General features: G+C 46.2%; 3 protein-coding genes across 7 annotated transcripts in view; 2 read left to right on the top strand and 1 right to left on the bottom strand.

Annotated features, from left to right (window-relative positions):
- Window positions 1-1,914: 1,914 nt before the first annotated feature.
- On the bottom strand, window positions 1,915-9,898 carry FAM217B (family with sequence similarity 217 member B). 5 transcript variants are annotated; one of them, XM_054510172.2, is made up of 4 exons: window positions 9,431-9,898; window positions 8,040-8,151; window positions 7,828-7,913; window positions 1,915-6,048 (listed from the first exon to the last, which is right to left on the bottom strand). In XM_054510172.2, exon 4 carries the CDS (start codon window positions 6,042-6,044, stop codon window positions 4,920-4,922), a length of 1,125 nt encoding a protein of 374 aa, XP_054366147.1. In that variant the 5' UTR covers window positions 6,045-6,048; window positions 7,828-7,913; window positions 8,040-8,151; window positions 9,431-9,898; the 3' UTR covers window positions 1,915-4,919. The 5 variants fall into 5 exon arrangements, with proteins under 5 accessions (XP_054366147.1, XP_045742003.1, XP_045742004.1 ...); XM_045886047.3 differs by having other exon boundaries at window positions 9,684-9,898; XM_045886048.3 differs by having other exon boundaries at window positions 9,718-9,898.
- Window positions 9,899-9,918: 20 nt separating this feature from the next.
- PPP1R3D (protein phosphatase 1 regulatory subunit 3D) lies at window positions 9,919-13,549 on the top strand. Its single transcript, XM_045886050.3, has one exon. It carries the CDS (start codon window positions 10,373-10,375, stop codon window positions 11,270-11,272), a length of 900 nt encoding a protein of 299 aa, XP_045742006.1. The 5' UTR covers window positions 9,919-10,372; the 3' UTR covers window positions 11,273-13,549.
- Window positions 13,550-15,770: 2,221 nt separating this feature from the next.
- SYCP2 (synaptonemal complex protein 2) overlaps window positions 15,771-25,766 on the top strand; it is a 77,064-nt gene continuing 67,068 nt past the window's right edge. The window contains 5 exon segments of the mRNA XM_064573560.1: window positions 15,771-16,648; window positions 19,671-19,767; window positions 23,702-23,763; window positions 24,685-24,828; window positions 25,624-25,752. Coding sequence (XP_064429630.1) covers window positions 23,740-23,763; window positions 24,685-24,828; window positions 25,624-25,752 — 297 coding nt within the window. The 5' untranslated portion in view covers window positions 15,771-16,648; window positions 19,671-19,767; window positions 23,702-23,739.

The raw sequence follows: 25,766 nt of genomic DNA, 5'->3' as shown, positions 1-25,766 counted from the left end.
GTGGCAAACTGCTCCCCTGCACCCTCTTTGGGTCCTTTTCGGCTGGTGCTGATAATTAAGTCGACATAAGATCAACAGGAGAAAAAAGCAGACCGACTGTGGAATCCCAGTTCTGCAAGATGCGGGGGCCTTGAGAAGGAATGAGGGCCCGGAGAAATGGTGGGAGTCACTGGCTTTGCTAATAGGTTGAACAAGGAGAGGCAGTTGTAGAAAACGTCTTCGGCTATGTGGGGAGACTAAGGAAGACAAGAGCCTTTTAACAAAATCTGTGCAGAATTCTTCTCAGTCACCGCTTCTCATCCCCGACGGTAAGAATGTCTCTTTCTTTCTGGCACCGGGAGGACGTCTCTCCTACAGGAATTTCATCTCCTGCTTTGAAGAGAAGGAAGAAAGGTAAGAGTGTTTTTCTTCGACTTGCTGTTTTTCAAGTGCCTTTAACTCAAGGTAGGCAATGTGCCAGGTGGCGGATTTCGGGGCGACGCGTTGGGAACTCCTTCACCTGCAGCAGGTGCCAAGGCAGGGCTCGCCACGGGAGGAGCAGGGCCACGGAACCATGCCGGCTGACTGGCATCACAAGTGAGATGTGCATTGGCTTTCTCTAAAATATCATTTGAGCTGGGACAGTTGTATTCGTGACTACCCCATTTTTAAAATTCCACATACGTTTCCCAGTGTTATCACAGTTAATTCCTTCAATAGCAAATTGCTGAGGACGGGGATATTTGGATCCTGTTGTTTGAAGCACGGACTCTAGGAAGATTTTTACAAATTAATGATCTATGTTCCTCCACTGACCATTATTCTGTGCTTGATATAGTTGTTGTATGATGTTAATCAAACAAGGAGACCTTTAGACTGAGGTGGTTTTAGGTTAGGTCGAGAGGTTTCGTTGCCACCTCATGGATAATAAAACAGCAACATCCAAGAATAACCTGCCATTTTATGTACAAATTTATGATTTAAAACCCCAACATGGTTCATTTTCCAACTACCAGGAAGTTTATTTTTAAACCTGCTGATAAAAAGACCACAGGCCCATATGGGGTGACTTTGCCCAGCCAGCCACAGAACGCAGCCTTATTTGGAGCTTGGGCTGTCCCAGAGTGGGATCTTCAACCAGGCGGTCAGGAGTCATCTGATCAGCACTAGGGAGGCCATTCACCTGATAAGACCCCGGCCGCTGGCCCCCGAAAGGAAAGTGAGCTTGCAATCACCCAGCCACCTTCTTGTCTAGTACAACTTCCTGGTGCCCGCTCCCTTCTGCCTATAGAAGTCCTTCCTTTTGCACACTCCTCGGAGCTCCTTTCCACCTGCTGGCTGGGATGCGGCCCGACTCACGCATCATTAAATAAAGCCAATGAGATCTATAAAATTTTCTCAGTGAAATTTTGCTTTTTAATGCCCCCGGAATTATGTTTTAAACCGCCACTATTTGGTAGACTCAAAAGAATGCCCCTTCTTGTCAGAAGGGAGTTTAGAAAAAGGAGCAAGGGGACTTTACGAATGTTCACGGCTCCAGGTGCACTCCTGGGAGAGCGCCGGCGCTCAGTCCGGGAGGGGCCCGTTGGTGCGTGAGCTCCTATCATGTCACTTTACTGTTAGTGAATTTCCGTCCTGCCTCCCTAACTGTTGGACACCTCTGGGGGGAACAGGAGGAACAGGGACTCGGGAAAACACCCGTGGTGCTTCTCAGATGCACCTAGTCATGTTGGCAGGTGCGTTGCTGAGTGTTAAGAAAGGACACAGAGCAGAGTCTCCTGCCCAGCGGATCTGTGAGATGACCAGGCAGAGATGAGACCAACTCAGGAAGAGAACTGCACGAAAAGCAAAACAAAACCATGCCCAAAAAACCCAGGCAACATCTCCTACTGTTTAATTGACCTCAAGAGAGGAAAAATCCAGCTTCACAAAAACTTAGACGTGTTTTGTTTTATTATGTACAAAACCAAGCATACAATAATTTAACAGCAAATAGCAAACATGCTCGATCGGGTCAGGCCGTGTGAAATGGACCTCAGTACACGGACATAAATAAACCATAAATACTGGTTCTCTGTTACCTTGAAACACAATACCGTCAAGAGTTTTCTATTTTTAACTACTTAAGTAAGTGAGCATAAAGAGGAAATAGACAGTATTTAGATCACGGAAGGTGGAGATTGTTCCGTCTTTCGGTAAACTAGCCTACTGGCTTAAGAACCAGGACAAGCCTTCCTCCTTTCAGCCTGTAGCTGCTGTGAGACCAGCGATCTTTGTCAACACAGGCACCCACCCTGCCCTGCTGGTCAGTTACGAACCTTCAGCCAGTGTGGTCCTTAAGGAGTTGAGAAGTAGTCTCAAACTAAAGAACTGTAGCTAATACTGATAGGTTTTTGCAGTTTGTTCTTGTATGTTTTTACAACTTTTTCCATTAACTGATTCTAAACCTTCAGTAGCTCTTAACTTTCTCTACACTTTTTTTTTTAAACCTTGGATTATTTTAGTTGGTTTAAACACAACATGTATGTCAACAACTCCCACAAATGAGAGGCACTTCTCTGAAGACAATGACGTGTCCCCAGACTAGCAAGACATGGGCGCTGTCTGCGGGAAAGCGGTGGGATTCTTGTCTGCAGCATTTAGAACAGGAGGCTGTGTCAGGGGTGGGGATCGGAAACCGTGGGAATGAAATTGTGCTTATGTTCTCTAGTGAGCCCCTGCTGTTCATCAGGAGCTCTGATCCAATCGCAAGAATCCTGGTTAAAATAAACCGTCAACCTGAGGCAAAGTCACTTTTTCAGGCTTTTCAAACTGTCGTAACATGTGGCATTATAACTGTTCCCCAAATTAGGCAACCGACTTCAATTCAGAGAGCAAGGAACAAATGTGGCATCCGAGGCACCGCCTCTCAATTTCCTAATCAGGATGGTCTTTGGCTCAGACGTCCACAAGGCAAAGTGAACACGGGGCCTTCACCCAGCAGGGCCTCCAAGGGGACCCACACACAGCATTCCTGGAGAAGGCAGCAGCTCACCGAAACCCCTTAGTGTTAATAATGGGAGTATGTGTATGTGTATGATGCGCTTACGGAGATTTATCAGCCCTGAAATGTTCTAAAGAGCTGCGTAAACATGGTAGCTGAGAAAGCATCATGAATGAGGGGTAGCGCCGGCTGGGTACAAAGGACTAGTCCCCCTGAGCTCACAAGGAGTGCAGGCAAAGGGCACAGGCGACGCCACGCAGCAACCACAGAAGGGTGAAGTCAGAGCAGTGCGAGGGTTTCAAACTGCAGTGCATATACTGAGTAGAAAAGTTACAATATAACTGAGAACTGGGGAAGTAAGGCCCACTAGATGGGCGTCTTCGCCCACATAATAAAGCTACAAGATCTTCGTGTAACAGCATGCTGTCTCCCATGGAGGGGTGTGAAAGGTAAAGAACGTAAGACAGAATCTGTGAAGATCTAGAAGTCAAGTCGTGGGAGAAAAGAAAGCGGCCCTAAAAATCTGTGTATGTTGTTTTATATTAGTAAAGTCTGATTTTAAAACGGGATCTTAACATTTAACTTGTGCGCATTATTTCATTTACAAATGTCTCTGGTCGTTATCCTACTAACTGAAGGGCTTTGGATGACATGGGCTGTTCGGGGGAGTCTGCGAGCTGGTACACACTTCCAAAGGAAAAGTGCCAAGTTCTTAATTTGCCCTAAAGGTGAAAAAATAGAAACATGTATGGATGAAAACAAATACTCATTTAAAGAGAGAAAATCGGCCACAGTCATTAAAACATACCGTACATCCAGAAGTCAACCAAAGGTTTTAAAGAGAGGCACACACAGACCTGGCTTAGTGGCAGTTAAATAAGAAGCATCTAGAAGAGCGAGGGAGCCAGGGGACCCGGGAAGGATGTTAAGAAGACACTCCCTGCTCCATCTGGAAATGTGTCCTCACCCCTCTGCCCTGAAGCAAGGTGATAAAGTCCTGCTCTTGCAAAGTAAAACAGATTACGTCGGCTACAGACAGCAGGACCCAGGTCCCAAGTCAGGATGGGATGCCTGTGGTGGTCACAGTGCTTTCACGTCTATCCATGGTGGCAGGCATTCCCTGTACACGCTCCACATTGTGACTTTACCGCACACCTTTTCCAGAAGGCATACCTACGCCAGAAACACTCGGGGGCCAAATATTCCACTTTGGGCTCCTACCAGGCAGGAACAGTCCTGCTGAGACCCACGGACTCACACCTGGACCAAGTCTGGGCACCGCTCTAACCTCGGGGTAGAGAACACAAAGGTGCACTCCACCACCACCTCTGAGTTTAAAATGCCTTAAAAAAAAAAAAAAAAAAAAAGACCCCAAACTATGAAAGTATTAGATTCCATTGTCTGGAAAGAACAAGCAGCTCAGTGTTCATGACTTTGCTCCTAGGAGAGGCTCCTGAGCCTGTGGAAGGGCTGGAGCCTTTCCTGGGCCTGAAGTAGACAGAACTTCTGTTCAGACAGTTTAGGAGGAGGACACCAAGAACCCTATTTCAAACGTTTCAGAGTCTACGCAGTTGAAAGCGGTATGCACTACTTTCTACCTGTAGGTGCGCGGCGAGTGGGGAGCTGGACGGCGCCGCGGGCCGGGGTGCGGGGCTGGCTGCTACGTCCAGTTTACACCTGTCTCCCCCGTCGTTGTATGTCGTTATATGGCGCAGACCTGGTTAAGTGTTATCTAAAGGGCTCTCATTTGCTTAAGATGGTCAACACAAAGAAAGGCTCATTGAAAGCCACCTTTCTTTGGAAAGAAGCCCAGTGTGGCTGGGGTGAGGTGGGGTTGCCCCCACGGGACCCCTCGACGACTCACGTGTGGGTCATCAGAAATCCACAGTATGCTAACTTTCGGAAGAACTCTGACGTTTAGCCATCGGCAGGGCTTTGCAGTGCATCATTTCGGTTCTTACTTGAATTTGCATGTGCTTTGCTTTACTCCATTGGCTTTGGGTTTCTTCTCGCTGGATACGGTGGCGTGGGTGCACCTGCTGGCACCGCCCTTCTTCTGCAGGCCCACGTGTGCCTGCGGCCTGGGGGGCCCACCGGGGTCGGCGGAGTCCCGAGCGGGCACCCCCTGCGTGGGAGCTCCAGGGCCACCGCCATCACCGCAGGGCAGGTCCCCGCGCTGGAGTCTGGGGCTCTTACTCGCTTTCTTCCTCTGCTCCTCGGCCGTCACGTCGAGGGCTGGCTTCCGAGAACTCGGCCTGCTGCCCCGTCGCACGTGGAGGGTTTGGGGGGCCGTGTCAAGCGCGTAGTAGGAGGGCCTGGCTTCCTCGCGGGGCAGCTCCTTCCTCCGGGAAGCGCCGGAAGCGCCCCATTTGCAAGCCCCCTCCTGGGGAGGCCTGGCGGGAGCACTGGCCCCTAGCCTGCTTCTGCCGGGGCTTTTCAGGGTCCCAGACGTGGGCAAGCGGGGGGCGGTGGGAGGCCTGGCTCTGGCGCCCTTCCCCTTCTCGCCCTGGACGGTCTGTATCTGCAGCCACTCGAGCTGGGCCAGCCTGTCGACGTACCTGGCCAGCAGCCCCGCGGCGCCGCTCCGAGCTGCGGGCCTGGGCTCGGCGCCGGGCGGCAGAGCCAGGTCACGGAGGTCCCAGGAGCTGAACGGGGCGGGCAGGAGGTCCGCATATGGGTAGGCGGGCTGCGCGCTGCCCTGCGGCTCCGCGTCGGGGTCCCGACCCGGGTCCGCGCCGTCGATCTCCTCCGCGCGCAGGTGCAGCTCGGGGGGCGCGCGCGAGGACGGCGGCCCGGGCACCCGCTCCGAGTCCGACAGGTCGCTGGCGCTGTCCTCGTCCTCGGCCGCACCCTCCTTCAGGATTTTCATGCAGGGCAGGTCCAGAAACAGCTCGTTCCCCGAGGCGCCCCGCCGCCGGGGGCCCAGTGGGCTCCTTTCGGGTTTTCCTTCTGGGGAACCGCTTTCCTGGAGTCCATCCGCAGGAGGCTGGGAGGACACGTGGGGCCCTTGGGACTGACTCTGCCTTTTTCCTGAAGGGTTTTTTGGACGTTGTACTTTATTCCAAGATGGGCCAGCATTCATATTGCTGTGAGAAATAAAACTGTAATTCTTAGTTCATAGGACACAAAGAGGTCTGGCTGTGATTAAACAGACTCCTCGGGCTGCAGTCGGCGCTGTCCCCGGGAGGGGCAACGGGCCACAGCGGGCTCTAGTCGAGAAACACTTATCAGTATCCTTTTTTTTTTTTTTTAAGATTTTATTTATTTGACAGAGAGAGACACAGCGAGAGAGGGAACACAAGCAGGGGGAGCGGGAGAGGGAGAAGCTGGCTTCCCACCCAGCAGGGAGCCCGATGTGGGGCTCGATCCCAGGACCCCGGGATCATGACCTGGGCTGAAGGCAGACGCTTAACAACTGAGCCACCTAGGCGCCCCTATCAGTATCCTTTTTATAAAAAAGGAAACCATCGTAGGACGCAGGTGCCAAAAGGAGATGCATGGATTCTGTTTCATATCAAGTAGTATTATTTAAGAAAAATACTGACATTTCTTAAAGTGCTTATAATTTTAGACCAGTCATGTACACTTTAAAAAAAACAAACACCAGTTTGGAGAAAATCTGTTGTAAACTCTCAATCTGTTCTGCTATTGATGAACAGTGTTTAATGACACTAGCGAGTAAAAGCTAGAGCTTTCTTTTTCTTTTTTAAGATTTTATTTACTTATTTGACAGAGAAAGCGAGAGAGGGAACACAAGCAGGGGGAGCGGGAGAGGGAGAGGGAGAAGCAGACTCCCCGCAGAGCGGGGAGCCCTATGCGGGGCTCGATCCCAGGACCCTGGGATCATGACCTGAGCTGAAGCCAGACGCTTAATCGACTGAGCCACCCAACTGCCCCTACAGCTTTCTTTTTCAAGGCTGTTTTCCATGAAAAGAAAACAAGCTGTAAAATGCAAGTTTTATACAACTTAATCACCGATTGGTGGTGATTCTGAGCTGTCTAAAATCTTAATATCAAAAGAGTGTAGTACAGACAACCTATACCTCAAATCAAAAGCTTATTAAAGTATTTTCAAATAGGAAACACACTCAGGAAAACGGTTTAAAAGGAGAGAGAAAAAAATCATACAGTGCCTTAAAACAGAGAATGAATGAAAACATAAGATTACTGCTGTCTTATGAATGGCGGAGAAATGGGTATAATGACTAGCGGAGCAACTGGGTTCCCCCAGGGGGACTTACTCTGAGGCAGGATCTCCTATCAGAGTTGAAAATACTGTCTTTTCTGCGTATTTACCCAAAGCATAGCATCTCACTAGGATTCGTGATACTTCTCAGGAACACGGGTAGGGTAGAAGAAAATGAGTGGTCAACATGCTTTCTGGAAACCTCAGAGGTTCACCTGCCCAGTGGTTTCTACCACAGTAAGCAATCGTTTGAAAATATGTGATTTCTTAATAAATACGGAAGATGTTGAATCATGGTCAATAGCTATAACACATGCTCAGTATATGTTGAAGAAATGGATAAAGGAATTGTCCTTATTTGGAACTCATAACCAATCAATCCTGTCATACTGTCAGTGCACATCAATAAAAGTGATGATCAGTAGCCTCTTTATAAAAAAAGGAAACAATCATAGAAGGGTGATTAAGGGGCTTACCCAAAATGATAGACTCTGCTAACAGTTAACAGTGGCAGAAGTATGACCTCTGGAATTCTTACCAACTCTTAATGTTTAAAACCACTTTGCCCACTCATTTCTTTTTTTCTCATTTTTCTCATTTTATTTCCAGCCACACATATTCAGCCTGGAGAACTAATATAATGTGCCTTTTGCAAGATAAAGCAATTAAAATCATTTACCTGCTTTTCTGATGAGATTTCGTCACCCTATTCCCTTTCTTGAAAAAATCAGATGGCCGATCATCTTCTAGGGTTTGATGGACTGTCTAAAAAAACAGACATGGAGTCGTAAATACTGTGACAACAACCAACAACACACACACACACACACACACACACACACAAAACAGCAGAACAAATCTAGTAAGATTTTCCCTCAAAATTTACATCACCTTTTCTGTAGTGCTTGAAATATTCTTGCTCAATGTGTTGGCAGATGATGACAGCTGGGGAAGTGACTTCTTTATTCCTCTTATATTTGGAAAGGACTCCTCACCCCCGGAACTGGAAGCAACAGAACACTGTGGGTAAGTATGGATCGCAAAGTGTTCTGGCCACCAGTACTGAGCTTTCTTTCACTGGTTTGTTTTGAAATATTTGCATAGTATTGAAATGTTGGGGGGGGGGCTGGTACTGACTTCTGTTTACAGTTTCATCTTTTCTGCTTGTTTTTCACAGTGGATATTAGATACAAAATCACACTGCTATAAATGTTGCCAATGGAATGAATCCTTCTCTCTCTCCTTACACACACACACACACACACACACCACACCACACACAGAGCCTCCTCGGAAATAACACCTTCAGGAAATGTGTGGGGCTAATTAATAATTAAGGTCGGGTATTACTCCCATCTCCCATGTCCACTCATTCATTCATTCATTCATTCATTCAACAAGTAATTGCAAGAGAACCTTCAAGATGGCCAGGATTATGCACATATCCCCGCTCTCGTGGAAAGAGCACTCTATTGGGGAAGCTCCCCTTTAATTCTCCTGCCTTCAGGATCACATCAATTCCTTTAAAGATCGTCAGTATAGTAATACAGATCATATAATGTTATGTGTGTGAAATTCGGTTGACTCATATCAAGAATGCTGCTTTCCCTGATTTTGAGTGGGTGGCCTACTGAAAGGGCCCTGATTGGAAAGTGAATACTTTCTTCCATAATATCCCCTACCTTTGTAAAATAGACAAGAGGTAGGATAGAAGACTTTTTTCTTCCTGAAACTCTGCTGTATTACTTTTCATAAGCGTGTATGCCTTTTTAGCCAGAGTACACAGGCTCTCACAATAAATGACTTATACCCCAGGCTGGCTTTATTTTAGATGTAGAGAAGGTTCTTTGCCAACCCCCCTCAATAGTTTGGTCTTCCTTCTGCTTTGTCCCTCTGGACGGTAAAAAGGAACCCTCCAAGATGCCTGGCCCCAAGCTGCTGCCTGGAAAGCGCGTTTCCACCCTTCCCACTTCATTTCACTTGGCATGCTTTACACTGTAAGCGGCAGCATTTCGTGGGCAAGTTTCAGAGTGAAATAGGCAAAGAATGCTTGCAGGGTCCTAAGATGCAGAAAGCAAGCTCGCGGTTTCCCTGGTGGTTCAGGCCTGCAGCGGAACAAAGCTAAAGGTCTGGGATTCTGGCTACAAAAATGCTTCCCCAGCGCCAGCGGCCGATTAAGGGCAGTGGCATAATTCATCACAGGGCATTAACTCTGGTTCCCACATCTTCCTCTCGGGCCAGGGGCCAGGAGACTGAGCGCGGCAGCACCGCCCCCTCCCCACCCTCCAGGGAACGGGCCGGCGGTCCGCGGCAAAGCACTGTGGGTAACGTGTGGTCAGGACGCCAGCCGTCTACGCAGCGAGGCTCCCGCGGTCCGGCCGGGGCTTCAGGTTGCAGTGCGGACGTCCAAAGAGCTGGCTAGCCTACAGGCTTCAAATTAGCCAGGGCACCAGCTTCTGGAAAGGCCAGCTTTTGTGCACCCGCTGCCCCCACCCCCGCCCCAGGAACCCAGAAGTCCAAGGGCCCGCAGCATGCATTTTCCTCGTCCTCCGGTGGTGCAGACGCAGACCCACGATCGACAGGCGCAGGGACCCGGCAGACGCAGACAGGAATCGACCGGACCCGTCCGGCGATCGCCGAGGACACGTGACGAGGCCGCCCGCCAGCCTTCCCGGCGCCGGGCGGGGAGGCCGGACTGCGGCGCGCGGCGGCAGGGCAGGGGCGGCGGCGGCGCGCGGCGCGGCGGGCTCCCCGGCTGCGCCCGGCCGGCGGGGCCGGCGCGCGGCGGCGTCACGCGGGGCGGGGCGCAGGCTCTCGGGGAAGTTGCTCCGCGACGAGTTGCAGCCTCGTGAGCAACGCAGCGGGCGGGGCAGGCGGGAGGGGCGGCTCCGCCGGCGCAGCCGTCCCCAAGAAGGAAGGAGGAAGCCAAGGGGAGGTGCCACCCTGCGCTCCCGGGGCCCGGAAAACCTCCCCGCGAGAAAGCCCTCATCTCCAGGCGGACGATCGCCTTTCTCGCTGCAAGAAGCGGAAGAGCTGCGCCAGGACTCAGGGGGCGCGGTGGCGGACGGGGGAGCGCACAGCCGGCCCCAGAGGCTCCCTGCGGGCTGCGGTTTCGGCGGACACCAGGGAATTCCGAACGCCGCGGGGAGCCCGAGGTAGGGGACGCCGGGTCCGGGGAACGCCTGTCGGCTCCGCCTCCCGGTCGCCCGACGACCGGCCGGGCCATGTCCGGAGGCTGGGGCTCGGCGGCCCTGCCCCCGGCGCCGGGGTCCCGCAAGCCCGCCCCGCGGAGCCTCAGCTGCGTCTCAGACCTGGACGGCGGCGCCGCCCGGGAGCCGCGGCCCTGCAGGCCCCCCGAGAGCCCGGGCCGCGCGCCCCCTCCACCGCCGGAGCCGTCAGGCTGCGACCCCGGCCTTCGGCCCATCATCCTGCGGCGCGCGCGCTCGCTGCCCAGCTCGCCCGAGCGCCGCCAGAAGGGCGGGGGCGCGCCCGGAGCCGCTTGCCGGCCAGGCTGCAGCCGGCAGCTCCGCGTGCGCTTCGCGGACGCGCTGGGCCTGGAGCTGGCGCAGGTCAAGGTGTTCAACGCGGGCGACGACCCGTCGGTGCCGCTGCACGTGCTGTCGCGCCTTGCCATCAACTCGGATCTGTGCTGCAGCAGCCAGGACCTGGAGTTCACCCTGCGGTGCCTGGTGCCCGACTTCCTGCCGCCCATCGAGGCCACCGACTTCGGCGAGCGCCTGGGGCGGCAGCGCGTCTGTTTGGAGCGCGTCACCTGCTCGGACCTGGGCATCAGCGGCACGGTGCGCGTGAGCAACGTGGCCTTCGAGAAGCAGGTGGCGGTGCGCTACACCTTCTCGGACTGGCGGAGCGCGCATGAGGCGGTGGCCCGGTGGCGCGGGCCCGCGGGCTCCGAGGGCACGGAGGACGTCTTCGCCTTCGGCTTCCCGGTGCCGCCCTTCCTGCTGGCGCTGGGCTCGCGCGTGCACTTCGCGCTGCGCTACCGAGTGGCGGGCGCCGAGTACTGGGACAACAACCATGGCCGAGACTACAGCCTCACGTGCCGCAACCACGCGCTGCACATGCCTCGCGGGGAGTGCGAAGAGAGCTGGATCCACTTCATCTGAAGGCGGCCGCAGTGGTCCCCTAGCTGGGCTCTCCGGTCCCTGCGGTTACTGTTTCGCACACCCCACCCCAGCCTGAGTCTTCGGACTTCACTTCCCGCTTCAAGCCCCTGGGCGGTGACCCTTCCCATTCTCTACTCGAAATGTCTGTGTCACCGGCTCTACAAAGTAGCCTCAGGTGGCCGGGAGGCCAAGTTGTATCATGCGCTGGGGGAGGGTGCGGGGTGGGTGGATGCACAGCCGCGTCCGCCCCTCTGGAGAGGGCCCAGGCAGGCTGGGTTGGTTGGTTCGTTGGTGGGTTGGTTGGTTGGTTGGTTGGTTGATTTTTTGGAAAGGCCTGCATCCTCCTACTAGGAAAGCCTGTGGCTTTTGCATGTGTCCTGATTGGGTCTCTGTAAACGTAGCTGTTATTTATCATCGTGATGTTGGAACATTTTACCCTTATTGGATGCCTTCTCAGGAACATTCTGGATTTAACAAGCTAAAAAATAAGTCCTGTGTGTTTTGTGCCCATTGTAAACAGAATGTACGGTGTGACTCCCATCATGGTCCTTTAAGGCATTTCTGCCCTGGGACAAGGAAAACCTGAGACTAGGTTTGCTTGCCAATGTCTGTAGACTTCTAACAGTGGGAAACTATTAATAGGCAAGAAATTTATGCCTCATCAGTCATCACACAGCCATTCCTGGGAGTTCAGGCTGCCCTGGTTAGGCCGTGTGTCTTCTACATCAACAGCCAAGGAAGGGGGAAAAGCCTGACTCTGAAAACTAGCAAAAAAGTCCCTTCTCTTGCAGTCTCTCCTCTCACTTCCTGTGTTCCCCTTCTTGTCTTTGATAATTATGGATCTGCATGTTATCAGGCCATTCTGTTTAGGTTTGAGACTACCTAAACATTTTAAGAAATTCTGCCTTAAGTTATTTCCATTTTCAGGCAACTCTCTAGAAAAATTTCAGGCAACAGTGCCCTTTACAGTATCTTTTTGATGACTAAGGTGACTCTTTTTATGTCTGCTTAAGTGTCAGAAAATTCCAGCGGCCATCCTTCAGAAGTCAGGTTATCAAGTGGAACTGGCAGGGGTTTTCATCAATAGCTGGAGCCCTGGAGGAAAAATCACCAATACTTACACTTTTTAATCATTTTAAATGGTATTTATATATTCCCAGTTTTATCAGCTACCTGCGAACTTTATTCTTTGTGCCTTCAGACAGAGTTTCTAACATTGTCTGGACTCCCCCCCTCCCCCCCAGTTTTAAAAATGTTAAATGCTTTTCCTTTTTGTTGTTTGTTTTTTATCTCCAACCAAGAAGTCAAGGCCTTTGTCTCCTGCTGAATGCCAGGATGACTTAAAACTCCCAGCAAGGCACTGATGATTTCTTTTGGTGCTGAGTGGTGGTCTCTCTAAAAGCAGGTGCTAACACTGAGGTGTGAAAACCCAACCATGATGAACAAGGCCTCCAACTTGTGAAGTTTGGTTCTGATGCAGTTGAAGCCAGTGTCATTAATTTGTGATAGCTGTCACCAGTGAATTAACTCTAAATTTTTGAATACTTATTGACATTTGTCAAATCACTATGTAAAAGATGTGTTTTGCCTTTTAACCAGTTTATTTTTATAATTGCAACTTCTGTGTTTCTAAAAGTCCAAGAAGAGGGATCGCTTTCTTTGGTACCTTTTGATAATTACACTGAATTTTGATTTAAAGTGTTGTAATTCAATTGAACAACCTTTGGCTGTTAACACTGTGCACTACATTGACATGCAAGAGAGACAAAAGCCTGGTTCCATTTCCTGCTGTTTAATAAACAGTCCAATTAGGTCAGCAAGCCTGTGAGAGCCGTGGTTGTTGTGTCCGTGGTCCCAGCCCAGAGCGCACGACAGTTGTCCAGAGCATTCAGGTATAAGAGCGAGAGCCGACAAATGTATTGTTGTATAAAGGCATGTAAAGAATCTTATCCATGTGAAAGTCACTTGTCAAAAAGGTTCTGGTCATGGAATATACCGTAAATGTTTTATCTTCGATATTAAGAGAACCTCAACGTGCCTTTAAAAAAATCAACATTTGAAAATTTAAAAACTTAAATATACCTGCCTAGTTGATAAAGAAGTTGATAAAGTTCAGCTTAAGGAGAATTTTCAGATCCTAAAATAGTTATATTGCTTAGATGTTAATATTTTGCAGTGGATTGTGCAATTGTGGGGTTGTCTCCCCAAACATATTTTAAGGTCATTTAAGATGATTTCGCTCAAGCCTAAATATTAAAGTATGTGCATAAATTGTTATCTGAGGTGTGTTTTTCTTGTGGTCTAATTATAGAAACAAGACTCTGGAAACTTCTTGTTTAAATCATTTCATACATAAGTCTTATTCTTCCTAAAACACTATCAAATTTAGTGCCTTGCCAAAAAAAAAAAAGGGAAATTGTAGGATTGCACCTCAGCTTCAGCAGCACAGTCGTGTATGTCCTTGAGAAACTGAAATGCAATCTTTTAGGCCAGAACAGTGTTAACCTCTGATGAAAGCTCTAAGGGAGTGTAGGGTATGGGATAGTGATTCTTTCAATGCTTACTGAATCCTGTGTGTGGAGTAATGAGTGTGTATCTGCCTCCCCCTGATTATGTCCCTTACCCAGAACAAAGCCTTGCACTTACCGGAAGGAAACTAACACTTATTGTGCACTCATTCTTATTGGCTTGCCCCCAGTGATAGGTACTGCAAGCAGTTGATTTCATTGAACTCTGAAAATTACCTGGCAGATAATATCCCTGCTTTCTTAGCTGACGAGAATGAAGCTCAGAGAGGTTTAAGTAATTCCTCTAAAGACCCACAGCCGGTAAGCAGCGCAGTCAAGCTTTCAAACCTGGACCAAAGTCCACCTGCTCTGCCCTGTGACAGGATGTGCTTGTTAAATTTAATGGGAAATCCAATAATGATTGATTGATAAGGTTTTCTATCTGACACCATACTCTAAAACCCTGTTTAAGAACAATTCAAATAAGAGGATCTGTTTTTATCTTCCATGTGGTAGTTTACTAAACAATCCCCATGCTTTCCAGATCCGTGACTCAACGAAAAGCATTCTTATCATTTTTCTTCTCTACTAAAAAGTGGCAAGATGAGACATCAGTACTTTAAATTCTGAAGTGCTTCTCTGCTGTATCCGTTTCTGAATTGCTCCCTATTTTACGCAAGCATCCACTGATCTTATCATTTAAACTGATAATTTAAGTGGAAATGCTCTAAAAAGCCTCGGATAAAGTGTTGATGTTTGTGCTCAGTACCACACCTACATGGCCTCAGCCTAACGTCCCCAGGAGTCTGACGTTAGGCTAATGAGGGCAACAGACCCCCGCGCCACCTGCTTCTAGGGATCGGGGTGGGGGCGTGGCGTCGGGGGCGTGGCTCCAGGTGGGCGCGGCCGGTGCCGCAGGCGGCCGTCCCAGTAAGTCGGGCAGCAGTGAGCGGGGCGCGGGGCTCAGGGGGGTCCGCCTGGCCTCACTAGGCCATCCTCGGTGGCCGCAGCGTGGGCTCCCTCGGGGGGAGTCGGGCCCTCACACCCTCGCAGGTTCGCCAGGTGTCCCCAGGTCCCCGCGACCCCGTCCAGCCGTCGCCATCCAGGCTGTTTGTGGGCAGCCCAGAGGTCTCCCCGGGGCCCGCCCGCGCCCTCCTGCCCTACTGGCCGGCGTCCTGCAGAGAGGCAAGTGGGGCGCCCGGGCGCGTCCGCACCGCGGGAGGGCGGTGCGGGGCCAGGCAGGGACGCCGGCGCCTCCTCTGGGGCGGGGGCCGGGGCAGGGGTCGCGGCCGCAGCGCGGCAGGCCACCCACCCGGCCCGGCCCCGAGCCGCGCCCACCGCGGCGCCCCTGGCTTCGGCCTCTGGCGACCCCTGCGTCGCCGGCGGGCACGGGGGCGGAGCCTGGGCTGCGGGCGGCGCTGATTGGACGCGAGTCCGAACGCACGCGGCGCTGATTGGGCGGGCGCTTCCCGCCCACCGTCGGCCGCCTGAAGAGCCGCGGCGGTCGCGGAGACCAGAGTCGCGACTCGAGGCGGCGGCCGTGGCGGCGGCTCCCGGGCCCGGACGGGGAGGCTTCCTCCAGCCGCAGGTAGAGCCGGGCGCCGGGCCGGGCCTCCCTGACAGCGGGGCTGCGTGGAGGGGGGCCGTGACGCCGGGCCGGTCTCCAGCAGCGGCGGGTGGGCGAGCGGGCGGACGGCCGGCCTCCCGACGGTTGAGGCGGAGCCGTTGTGGAAACGGCTGGGGCGGCGCGGCGCGGCGCGGCGGCGGGACTGAGGGGACGACTCCGGCCGGGTGGGCAGGGCGGGCCTCGCAGCGGTCGCGGGGCAGGCAGGGGCCGGGGACGCGGCTGGGGCGGGCGGCGGGCTGTGGGCAGCGTGGTTGGGACGCGGCCGCGCGGCCGCCCCGCCCCCGCCGCCCGCGGTTGGCTGGGGCGGCGGGCGGGGCGGGGCTTGCGGCGCGTGCCCCTGCGGCGGCCGCGGGGTCTGCGCTCGCTGAGCGCGGAGCCGGCCCGGCCTCCCGCACCGCAGCCTTCGTTCCCGAGCGCCGCCGCGCGGGGCCCCTGATAAAAGGGATGCGTGTGCCGGGCTCCGCGGCGAGGCCATCACCGCGGGTCCTTTCTAGTGAGGAGGGAGGCCGGTGTTTCTCCCTGGTCCTCGTCCCGGGTCCGGGTTAGCCTCCTGTCGGCGTTTGTAGACCTGAGCGGTCGTGCGGTGCTGGAGCGCGGACCTTGTACTGATCGATCCCCTGGGCTTTGGGGGGAGAGTGTGCGCCTCCTACTTGTCAGGTTGTCGGTCGTTGTCAGAGCTCTAATCCTTGTATTTGCCTGCATATATACGCATTCATACCCTCACAGTGGATATAATTTAATTGTATTCAGAATATACTCATCTGAGTGTATTTTCATCAAAAGCATGAAAGAGTGTAGAAAAGATTTTAGCCCAGGGTTCAAAGCCCGCTTAGCCCGCAGCACAACCCCACAGGCCTCTTGCTAAGTCTGAATCTGCGCCGCGATTCTGAGGTCCTCTCCTGTCCCTCGTTCTGTTGCGTCGCGCTTCTTCAGGATGCTTTAGCCTGTTCACGCTTGGTGTGGATGAGTGTATGGCTTTTGTTTCCTTCTAGGGTTACCCTTAACCTCTCGGCTGGAAATGTTTGACCTGCCCAGTGAAGGGTGCTAAGTTTTTGGCTCTGTCGAAGCTAGTATGTAGTCAGCCTTGGGAGGGAGGGGGGACTCCCTGAATGGTTTATTTTCCTTACTTTCAAGTCTGCCTGTGTAGATACTAACCAGTTTTCCTTTTCCTTGGCCCACTTTTTGCAGGAAGGTAGTCTGGGAACTAAACCCTTCTCGTTAGCATTTTCGTGTCTCTTGGCCGTAAGTAATTCCGTGCTGTGTTTCATGTCTTCGTGAATTACCTGTTAAATTCAAATTCATATTGTTTGAGTTGTGAAGACAGAAAAGTGTAATGAAGTGGGCCTGCCTGTCCCCGCAGTTGCTGGCCCTAGGAAAAGAGTACACATTGATGTCCCTAAAATATATTTTAAGTATTTACATTTTTAATCAAGTTTTCAAATTGTGAGATAAAATGTTCTAGTCTTTTACAAACACACCTTCATTACAACAAAGTAGACCAATATGTGTAAAGCTATTTTCATGACTGAATGCTGGAAAAATATCAAAGATAACTGAATTCACTTATTACGGATATTTGATGATTGGTGAATTTTGAATAATAAAATATTTACCTATAAAATCAGAAATTAGTATATAGTCCATAATTTTATTTTCAATTTAGATAAATTAACAAATATGTTACAATCAAGACTTACTTTTGTGTTCTATAGACAGTATGATTTAAGCATTAAAACAATATGTAATTGTATTCAAAATACACTGATTTGAGTACATTTTCATCAAAAACATGAAATAATATAACAAATTTTTTTTTTTTTTTTAGGGGTGCTTGGGTGGCTCAGTTAAGTGTCCTTGATCTCAGCTCCGCTCTTAATCTCAGGGTCATGAGTTCAAGCCCTGAATTGGACTCCACAATGGATGTGGAGCCTACTTTAAAAGAAATTTTTTTCCTTTAAAATGTTTTGAAATATTAAAATCTCTTAAGATTAAGATAAAATATGAATTATTAATGAACATTTATCTTAAATAAAATTATTTAATACTGAAGCTATTTTAATAATTAAACTTATTAAATGCTTTTATAAACATACTTAGCCACCATCCTAATGTTTACTTGTCCTCTGCCATTGTAGAATCCATATTGTGTCCATGCAGTTTATGTCTAGATTTACATGTGTACAAATTAATAGTATGAATGGCTTAGAACTACAAAATGTTCCTCAGCCACCATGTGCAACTGTTGCAAATACTGTGTACTAAGTTGCTAGTACTTCCAGAGCCACAGGTTGGAATGCAAAGAAAAGCAGGAAAATGGACATTTGGCACGATTAGGAAGCAGTTGTTCATTATGCAAGAAGCAACTGTATTTTTGCTCTGCTAGAGGAAGGATTTGGCAGTGAATTAATGTATTTTCTCATACCTGACTACTTAGGTTTCTCAAATTCTACCTCCATTCTAAAGCATAGAGAAGAATGTCAGTATTGGCACAACCTACAACCTTCTCAGCATTGTTTTGGCCTCCTCTTCCCCTTAAACTTTTTCTTTAAAAGATTTATTTAGGGATGGGATGCCTAGGTGGCTCAGTCGGTTCAGCAACTGCTTTTGGCTCAGGTCACGATCCCAGGGTCCTGGAATCGAGTGCCGCATTGGGTTCCTTGCTTGGCAGGGAGCCTGCTTCTCCCTCTGCCTACTGCTCCCCCTGCTTGTGCCCTCTCACTCTCTCTGGCAAATTAATAAATAAAATCTATTTTAAAAATTTAAAAAAATAAGATATATTAAAAAATAGATTAAAATAATAAAATTTAATAAATTAAATAAAAATTTAATAAATTAAATAAAAATAAATATTTATTTATTCCAGAGAGAGAATGAGCTCTGGGGGGGCGGGCAGCACGGGCAGAGGGAGAGAATCTCCAGCCCAACTCCCTGCTGAGCATGGAGAGCCCTAAGAGGGGCTCAGTAGCACGACCCATGCGATCATGACCTGAGCTGAAACCAAGAGCCAGATGCCCACCTGACTGAGCCACCCAGGCACCCCAACTTTTTTTTAATAGAAGTTTTCTAACATATACAAAATAAACAGAATAGTGTAATTAACTGAAGTCCCCTTCTTTCAAAGGCATAGTCAAGGAAAATGTTTCTCTGGGGCCTGAAGGTTTGAGTTACAAGAATGAACGTATGTGTTCATGTTTAAAGGACTTGCTGGGCCAGTTGTGGATTCTGAGTGAATAAAGATTCCTGTGTGCTCCTTAATAAAATTGTGTGTGTGTGTGTGTGTGTGTGTGTGTGTGTAGGAGAGAGACAGTGATGTACAAAAATTACTATTTTTATGCTTTGTGCTTTCCATGTCTTAAATCCTTCTGTATTGCAAAGTCATAGATATCCTCCTGTATTCCCTTCTAGTAATTTTTAAACATTTACTTATTACATTGGGTAAATAATGAATCTATAGTTTATTTTTGTGAATGTGGGATATAGAGGTATAATTTTTTTTCATATGGTGAGTCAATTTTCCTAATACCATTTATCAACTAGTTTACCTTTTTCCCTCTGATTTATAAAGTCTTACATATACATGAACTTACAATATATGTTTGGGTGTGCATTTGGACTCTTCTGTTTTATTGATCCACTTACTTCCTATTCTTAACACTTTGTTTTTTTTAGTAATTGTGACTTTGTAAAATGTCTTAATATCAAATAGGATGATTATTCCCCTTTTTACTTTATTTTTAAAAATTTTAGGGTGCCTGGGTGGCTCAGTTGGTTAAGCGACTGCCTTCGGCTCAGGTCATGATCCTGGGGTCCCGGGATCGAGTCCCGCATCGGGCTCCCTGCTCTGCGGGGAGCCTGCTTCTCCCTCTCCCACTCCCCCTGCTTGTGTTCCCTCTCTCGCTGTGTCTCTCTCTGTCAAATAAATAAATAAAATCTTTAAAAAAAAAAAGTTTTTATATCTCTGCTCATGAGGGGTATTTGGTCTGTAGTTTTATTTTAATGTTTTGGTTTTTTTGTTTTTTTTTTTTAAGATTTTATTTATTTATTTGAGACAGAGAGAATGAGAGGGAGGAGGGTCAGAGGGAGAAGCAGACTCCCCGCCGAGCAGGGAGTCCGATGCGGGACTCGATCCAGGGACTCCAGGATCATGACCTGAGCTAAAGGCAGTCGCTTAACCAACTGAGCCACCCAGGCGCCCCATTGTGGTTGCTTTTCTGTTCAGAGAGTTGTTGCTATTCCTTTCTTCGATCTCCTGTTGAGTTCGTAGGTGTTCAGACTGGTTTGATCCCTATCCAGCGGAATTCCTGAGAGGAGATGAAATCCAGGTCTCCTACTCCTCCGCCATCTTGCTCTGCCCCCTTCAGGTATTTTTTCTATTTCTCCTTTGATTTGTTGGTTGTTCAGGAGCATGTTGTTTTATCTTCACATAATTGTAGAATTTTTGGTTTTCTTCTTGTAATTGATTTTTAGTTTCATATCCTTGTGGTCAGAAAAGATGCTTGATATGTTTTCAATTTTTTAAATTTATTAAGACTTGTTTTGTGGCTAACATATGATTTATGTTGGAGAATTTTCCATGTGTGCTTGAGAAGAATGTGTTTCCTGCTGCTGTTGGATGGAATGTTCTGTAGATGTCTGTCAGGTACATCTGGTCTAACACGTAGGGTAAGTCCAATCTTAAGGCACTTTAAAAAAGATACTGTTCTAAGTCTTCTGCTTTCATAGTTTTTGTTGATCAGGTATCAGTCTTATTGATGCTACTTAAAAGTAATCTTTTTTTACTCTCTGGCAGCTTTTAATGTTTTTGTCTTTCCTCAGTAGTTTCTGTGGTGCACCTGAGTATAGTTTTCTTTTTCTTTCTCTATCTGGGGTTCATGGGACTTTTTGAATCTATAGTTTGATATCTTTTATTGGTTTTGGGAAATTTTTTGTCATCATTTCTTAGGAATTACTTCTGTCTCATTCACTATCTCCAAGGTTTCAGTGCCAGATACATAGGGCTTCATAACATCCTCTGTGTTGTTCTATCTTCTAGTCTCCCTCCTCATATTTTTGTGTATCTTTGTTTCTTTCTGGATTTTTTTTCTGATATAGCTTCTATTTCTATAATTTTCATCTATATGTCTTTCCATTTTATTCTTAATTATTTTGTTATTGACTATTTTTGTTTCTAGAACTACATGATTCTTTTTCAAATTTTCTGTGGCCTTCCTTACTCCCCACCCTAGTTTCTGGTTTTCTGCCAAAGTTCTCAGTCTTTTTGAATAATCTTTAGGTACACAATATTTATAGTTACTTTAAAGTATTTGTTTAATAACTTTACCATCTGGAGGTCCTATGACCCTGTTACTTTGGGCTACCTCTGCTGGTCCTCATGTTTTCATAGATTCATCCAAGTCTATGGATTGCACTTTAAGTATTGCTTTGGTTACATCTTACAGGGTTTTGTATGTATACATATTCACTTAAATATTTAGTCTTTTCCAACTTTTTATATCCTGCAAAGGAACATATTTTAGTTTCCAAGTAAAGGGAAAGTTTGAAGCTAACTTTGTAGCTGATTTCTAAATTTATAGTGAGAACAGGGTATCTATTATGTTATTCTTTTGAATGCTTTTGTTTGTTTTTGCTTTTGTGAGTTAAGATTTTCTCTTTTATTATTGAGAAATAACCTCACAGTGTTTGTAAATTTGTCTTCTTTGGTATTCTGTGGACTCTTTAAATGTGTGGATGTCTGTTTTTATTTTGGGAAAGTTCTTGGATGTTATTCAACTCTTGCTACCCCACTATTTTTTTTTTTTATAATTTTTGGAATTCTTATTGGGTAGATATTGGAATGTCTGCATCTCTCTTTCATGTCTCAACTTTTACTTGTATACATTTTATCATTTCATTCCTTTGTGGTATTCTTTATCATATCACCCAAGGAATAGTTCCTCCTGCAGACAGCTCCCCCCTTGAGCTTCAGGCTTATGACAATGGTGCCAGTAGTGGATGCTTAAGGTTCTAGCCTACATTGTTTCTCAGTAATCAACCGTTTGGTTGTTGACCTCCAGTACTTCCTTCTTACCTCTGTATTTGAGATAATACTTTTCATATCCTTCCCCCCCATTTTCTATCTATGAAGCAAGTCTGTGTATGTTAAAATCTTGTAACAGTGTGTGATACGACATTCTCAAACAGAACCAGTCTAAATTTCTATTTTCTGTGATGGCCTGGGGAGAATTAAGGAAAGAGTGAAGCCAAGTAGAAAATAGGCAAACCCCTTCTTTGGAATTTGGGAAGCAAAGAGTGGGTCCCTGAGTTTCCAATATTTTCTGGGTCAGAGCTTTCTGAGTCAGGCAAAATGACAGAATGACTACCAGCTATTTAGAGATCTTGGAATCATTGTTGGTATACTGGAATTCCCAGCTAGCCATGGACCTAGGATTGCCCCTTTAGTATATAGGCCAGAGCAGACAAGCACAACCATATGGGGCATAATCACAGCTAGGCCCTGAATAGGTTTGGATGGAGCAGTTGGATTTCCCAGCTACTTAACTGTGGAGGCTGGCTTTGGTCATTTTCATCCCGTCACAATAACCCAACCTACATTTTACCAATCCCATGTTTTGGATCCCACTTACCTGTATTTTGGCAAGAATTTATTGTACTTTTAAAAAGGCATGTAAGCATAAATTACAGATAAAGCTTGTTTTGTCAAATAGCAATCTACAGTCCTATGCAACTCACTACTCTTCCTCCCCAGTGAGCTGACAAACTCTCCCAACAGAGTCTCCCTCTGCCTCTCTCCACCCCCCGACCTCAACATAAATACACACACACACACACACACACACACACACACGCACAAGCACGCACAAATATGTATATACTTATTCTTAAAGATATAATCATAAATAAGCCAGTGTTTCTTTTTTTTTTCACATAAATGCCATTACACAGTATGTATCATTTGGCAACATGTTTCTAATTTAACTTAAAATGGACTGCAAATATCTAAAATTCTGGTTCATCTGTTATGTTTACAAAATTGATTATCATATACCACATTTTATTCATTCTTCACCTTCCCTCCTATTCCTAACTCCTATCTGGGTACTTTTGAATTTTTGCCACTCAAAACAGTGCTGCAAAAACATCTTTAGACTTGGCTCCTTATGCACATGGAGCAAATGTTTCTCTGGGGATTGATTTTTCCCCCCCTAGAGTTAATTTGAAAATACAAGAGATTTTTTTTTACTCATGCCTTTTGTCTACCTGAAATGTATGCCCTCATTGGCACTTAAATTTCTCCATTAGCACATCTGCAATAAAGTAGGCTGTGACTAACACCACTTGTTCTCATGAGTATGTAGTCCTGTATTCATCTTGGGTTAATTATCTCTCTGTTGATTTCCTGGTGTTTCTATTATGAAGCTTTTCATAGTACAGATTATTTTTAAATTGTTCCAGTTATAATATCTAGAAAAGATGCTCTTTCTTTTCCTTTATAGAGCTAATTGCCAAATCACATTTGAAAATGTTAGATGCTTTTGTCAAGATGGTAGGTGATGTTGGGGCGCCTGGATGGCTCGGTCGGTTAAGTGTTTGCCTTTGGCTCAGGGCCTGATTTCAGGGTCTTGGGATCAAGCCCCACATTGGGCTCCCTGCTCAGTGGGGAGTCTGCTTGTCCCTCTCCCTCTGCCTCTCCTCCTGCTTTTTCTCTCTCATATAAATAAATAAAATCTTAAAAAAAGAAACATGGTAGGTGGTGCTAAAGTGTAACCCTGTTGATTCCTGTTTCCACTCCTCTTAAAGGGTCAGTGTGCTTAGGTTTTCTTTTCCTCTTTTCATTGCATATTTGTCTATTCTCATATAACCTAGTCTTTGGCAATACACTTGCATATTCTCTCCTTCTTAAATATTATGTTACTAGACTGAATTTCATTTACACGTTAATTCAAGATTATTTTTCTTCTTGTTCCCAAAGTTGGAACAAGTATAGCAGAAATCCCTAATGAGAGAGGTCCAGGTTTGTATTTTTTCACTAACTAGTTCTGTGACCTTTGGCAAGACTTGCAACATTTATTTAAGTAATCTATAAAAAGAGAAGGCTTGAATAAATGATCTTCAGGCTTTCCTCCAGAAACTTCCTTGACCAGGTTCATATGTGTAATTTCATAAACAGTGAGGAACTTGAAATTATTTTTTGCCTTTGGTATAAGCACCAATGCTTATTTATGCATATTAAGATTTTGAACAATAAACATACAGAATAGATTGTAAGATACTGAAAGCATATGTTTTGTTTTACAGGTGTTTGTTTTGTCTTGCTGTTTTAAAATTAAATCAAAATGCCCATAAGACCAGATCTCCAGGTATGTAGTCCTAGACCAAAAGGAAGGAAGTATTTTAATTCCTAAAATCACTTTTGTTTGTTTATAGGTGTTAAGTGCTGTATTTTTAGGAAAAATGAAGCTTACTTGTTTTTATGAAATGGTCAGGAGTGGAATAATTTAAAATGTTACTCTTTCATTTTTTCAGTAGGTTTCTTTTCAAAATCTGTTATTTATGAAGTATGAAAGATGCTGATTATTTACATATGCCTTTTACATTGAAAAGAATTATGCAGTCATTCATGTATAATTTATGCCTGGATATTTTTATGTCAGGGCATTTTGGTAAGAAGTTTTAATATATCTATTTAACATGTATGCAATTTACCACCAAATCTGGTGATCAGATTATAGTATAAAAATTCCTTATTAGTGATGTTATACTTTAGTAGTAAGGATGGTGGATTTTGTAAAGGTTATAAATGTATAATGTAAATTATATATGTAAATCTTAAATTATATTGATATAGTTTCCAATCAGTGCTTTTGTCTGTATGTATTTTTTTAAAAACTATTTAAACCTCATTAAGAAATTGATATTCAGATGCGTTAGTGTTTTATCCATGGTGTTAAGTATTAGTTACTATTAAGTTTATTTCTTTCATTAATAGATTTCTTTTTTGAACTCGACATAATGATAACTTTATAATAAAGGATATGAAGTGGAAAATTAGTAGAATGTATATATATATTTTTAATGCAGAATCTTGCTATTATGAAAGAAGCTTGATCTCTCTCTTTCTCCAATTTAATAGTGAACAGGTTTTTTTTTTTTTTTAAATAAGTGAATTGATATAAGCTCTTTTGAGAATTTTCATGTGACAATTCTTGAATTACTGGATTGCATACGGTGACTAATTTTGGTTTTGATTCAATCTCTGTGCCATTACTGTATTTCTGTAGCAGTTGGAAAAATGCATTGATGATGCTTTAAGGAAAAATGATTTCAAGCCTTTGAAAACACTTTTACAAATTGATATTTGTGAAGATGTGAAGATTAAATGCAGCAAGCAGTTTTTCCACAAGTTGGATGACCTTGTATGCAGGGTAAATACTCCTTTTTGTTGAATGATTGTTAAAATTATCGGATAGCACTCTTTTTAGGAAGAAGTACTCCTTTGGAAGAAATGAATAAAAGGCTTTGGCAAACTTGCTTATAATTATATGAATAAGTGCTAATTTTTAAAAAAATCTGAGGAGTCCCAAATAACATATTAGATTACTGTTTTCTAAATACAATATACAAAAAGCTATGTTTACATAGCATTACCATTACTAAGTGTTGCCTAAACTGAGGAAAAATAGTTTACCTGTTTGAAGTTTGAAAAACTTTTTAAAAAACCTATCAGCGTATTTATGTTATGGGGATAGTGCTTGGTGCTTTCAAAAATAAAACAAAAATTATCCAAAATCCTGGACTCGATTTATTATATGTAGGGTATTTTTATGCAGGAGAAAAAGTGATTATTGACCATCTCCCCCAGTATCTGAGACTTGTTATGAATCTAAAAGATTGAGTAATCTTTTATTAAAATGAGTAAACATTTATTTCCATTAGTTAAATGTATAGAGCTGTTTAGAATGGAAGGTAACTGATTCATTGTACCATCATCTAAAGTTTCTTGAATTTACACAAATCTGCATTTTTGTACTGGGTTTGTCATTCACGGGCTGGTGGCTTTAGGCCTTGTTTCTCTAAAGCGCACTTCCGTACTTTGCAATATGGAGATGGTGGTAGGAGCTAACTTTCAGGATTTGTGAGGATTACAAATCTCCTAGCACAGTGCCAGTTCGACGCTATTTTGTATTTACAGATGTTTAAATGTATACTTTTTGTTTTAGGAGCTTAATAAAAAGGATATCCAAGCAGTTTCAACCATTTTGGTTTCTTTTGGAAGATGTAGCAAAAATATCACTATATTGGGGCAAGCTGGACTTATAAATATGATAAAACAAGGACTGGTCCAAAAGATAAGTACAGAATA

The sequence above is a fragment of the Mirounga angustirostris genome, unplaced genomic scaffold, assembly GCF_029215605.1.
Source record: "Mirounga angustirostris isolate CCGP_5_RB_7025 unplaced genomic scaffold, mMirAng1.0.hap1 SCAF_10, whole genome shotgun sequence".
Lineage (NCBI taxonomy): Eukaryota > Metazoa > Chordata > Mammalia > Carnivora > Phocidae > Mirounga > Mirounga angustirostris.
The sequence above is the reverse complement of the archived record's forward strand: the minus strand, read 5'-3'. Positions and strand labels throughout refer to the sequence as shown.

What these genes read in the sequence shown, in the direction of transcription:
- PPP1R3D (XM_045886050.3), top strand. Translation starts at nt 10,373, where the DNA reads ATGTCCGGAGGCTGGGGCTCGGCGGCCCTGCCCCCGGCGCCGGGGTCC.
- FAM217B (XM_064573408.1), bottom strand. Translation starts at nt 8,901, where the DNA reads ATGAAAAGTAATACAGCAGAGTTTCAGGAAGAAAAAAGTCTTCTATCC. An exon ending in TTTCAAGCACTACAGAAAAG is followed by an intron (nt 7,914 to 8,039) that starts GTGATGTAAATT and finishes CTGTTTTTTTAG; the next exon opens with ACAGTCCATCAAACCCTAGA. An exon ending in AAATCTCATCAGAAAAGCAG is followed by an intron (nt 6,049 to 7,827) that starts GTAAATGATTTT and finishes TATTTCTCACAG; the next exon opens with CAATATGAATGCTGGCCCAT.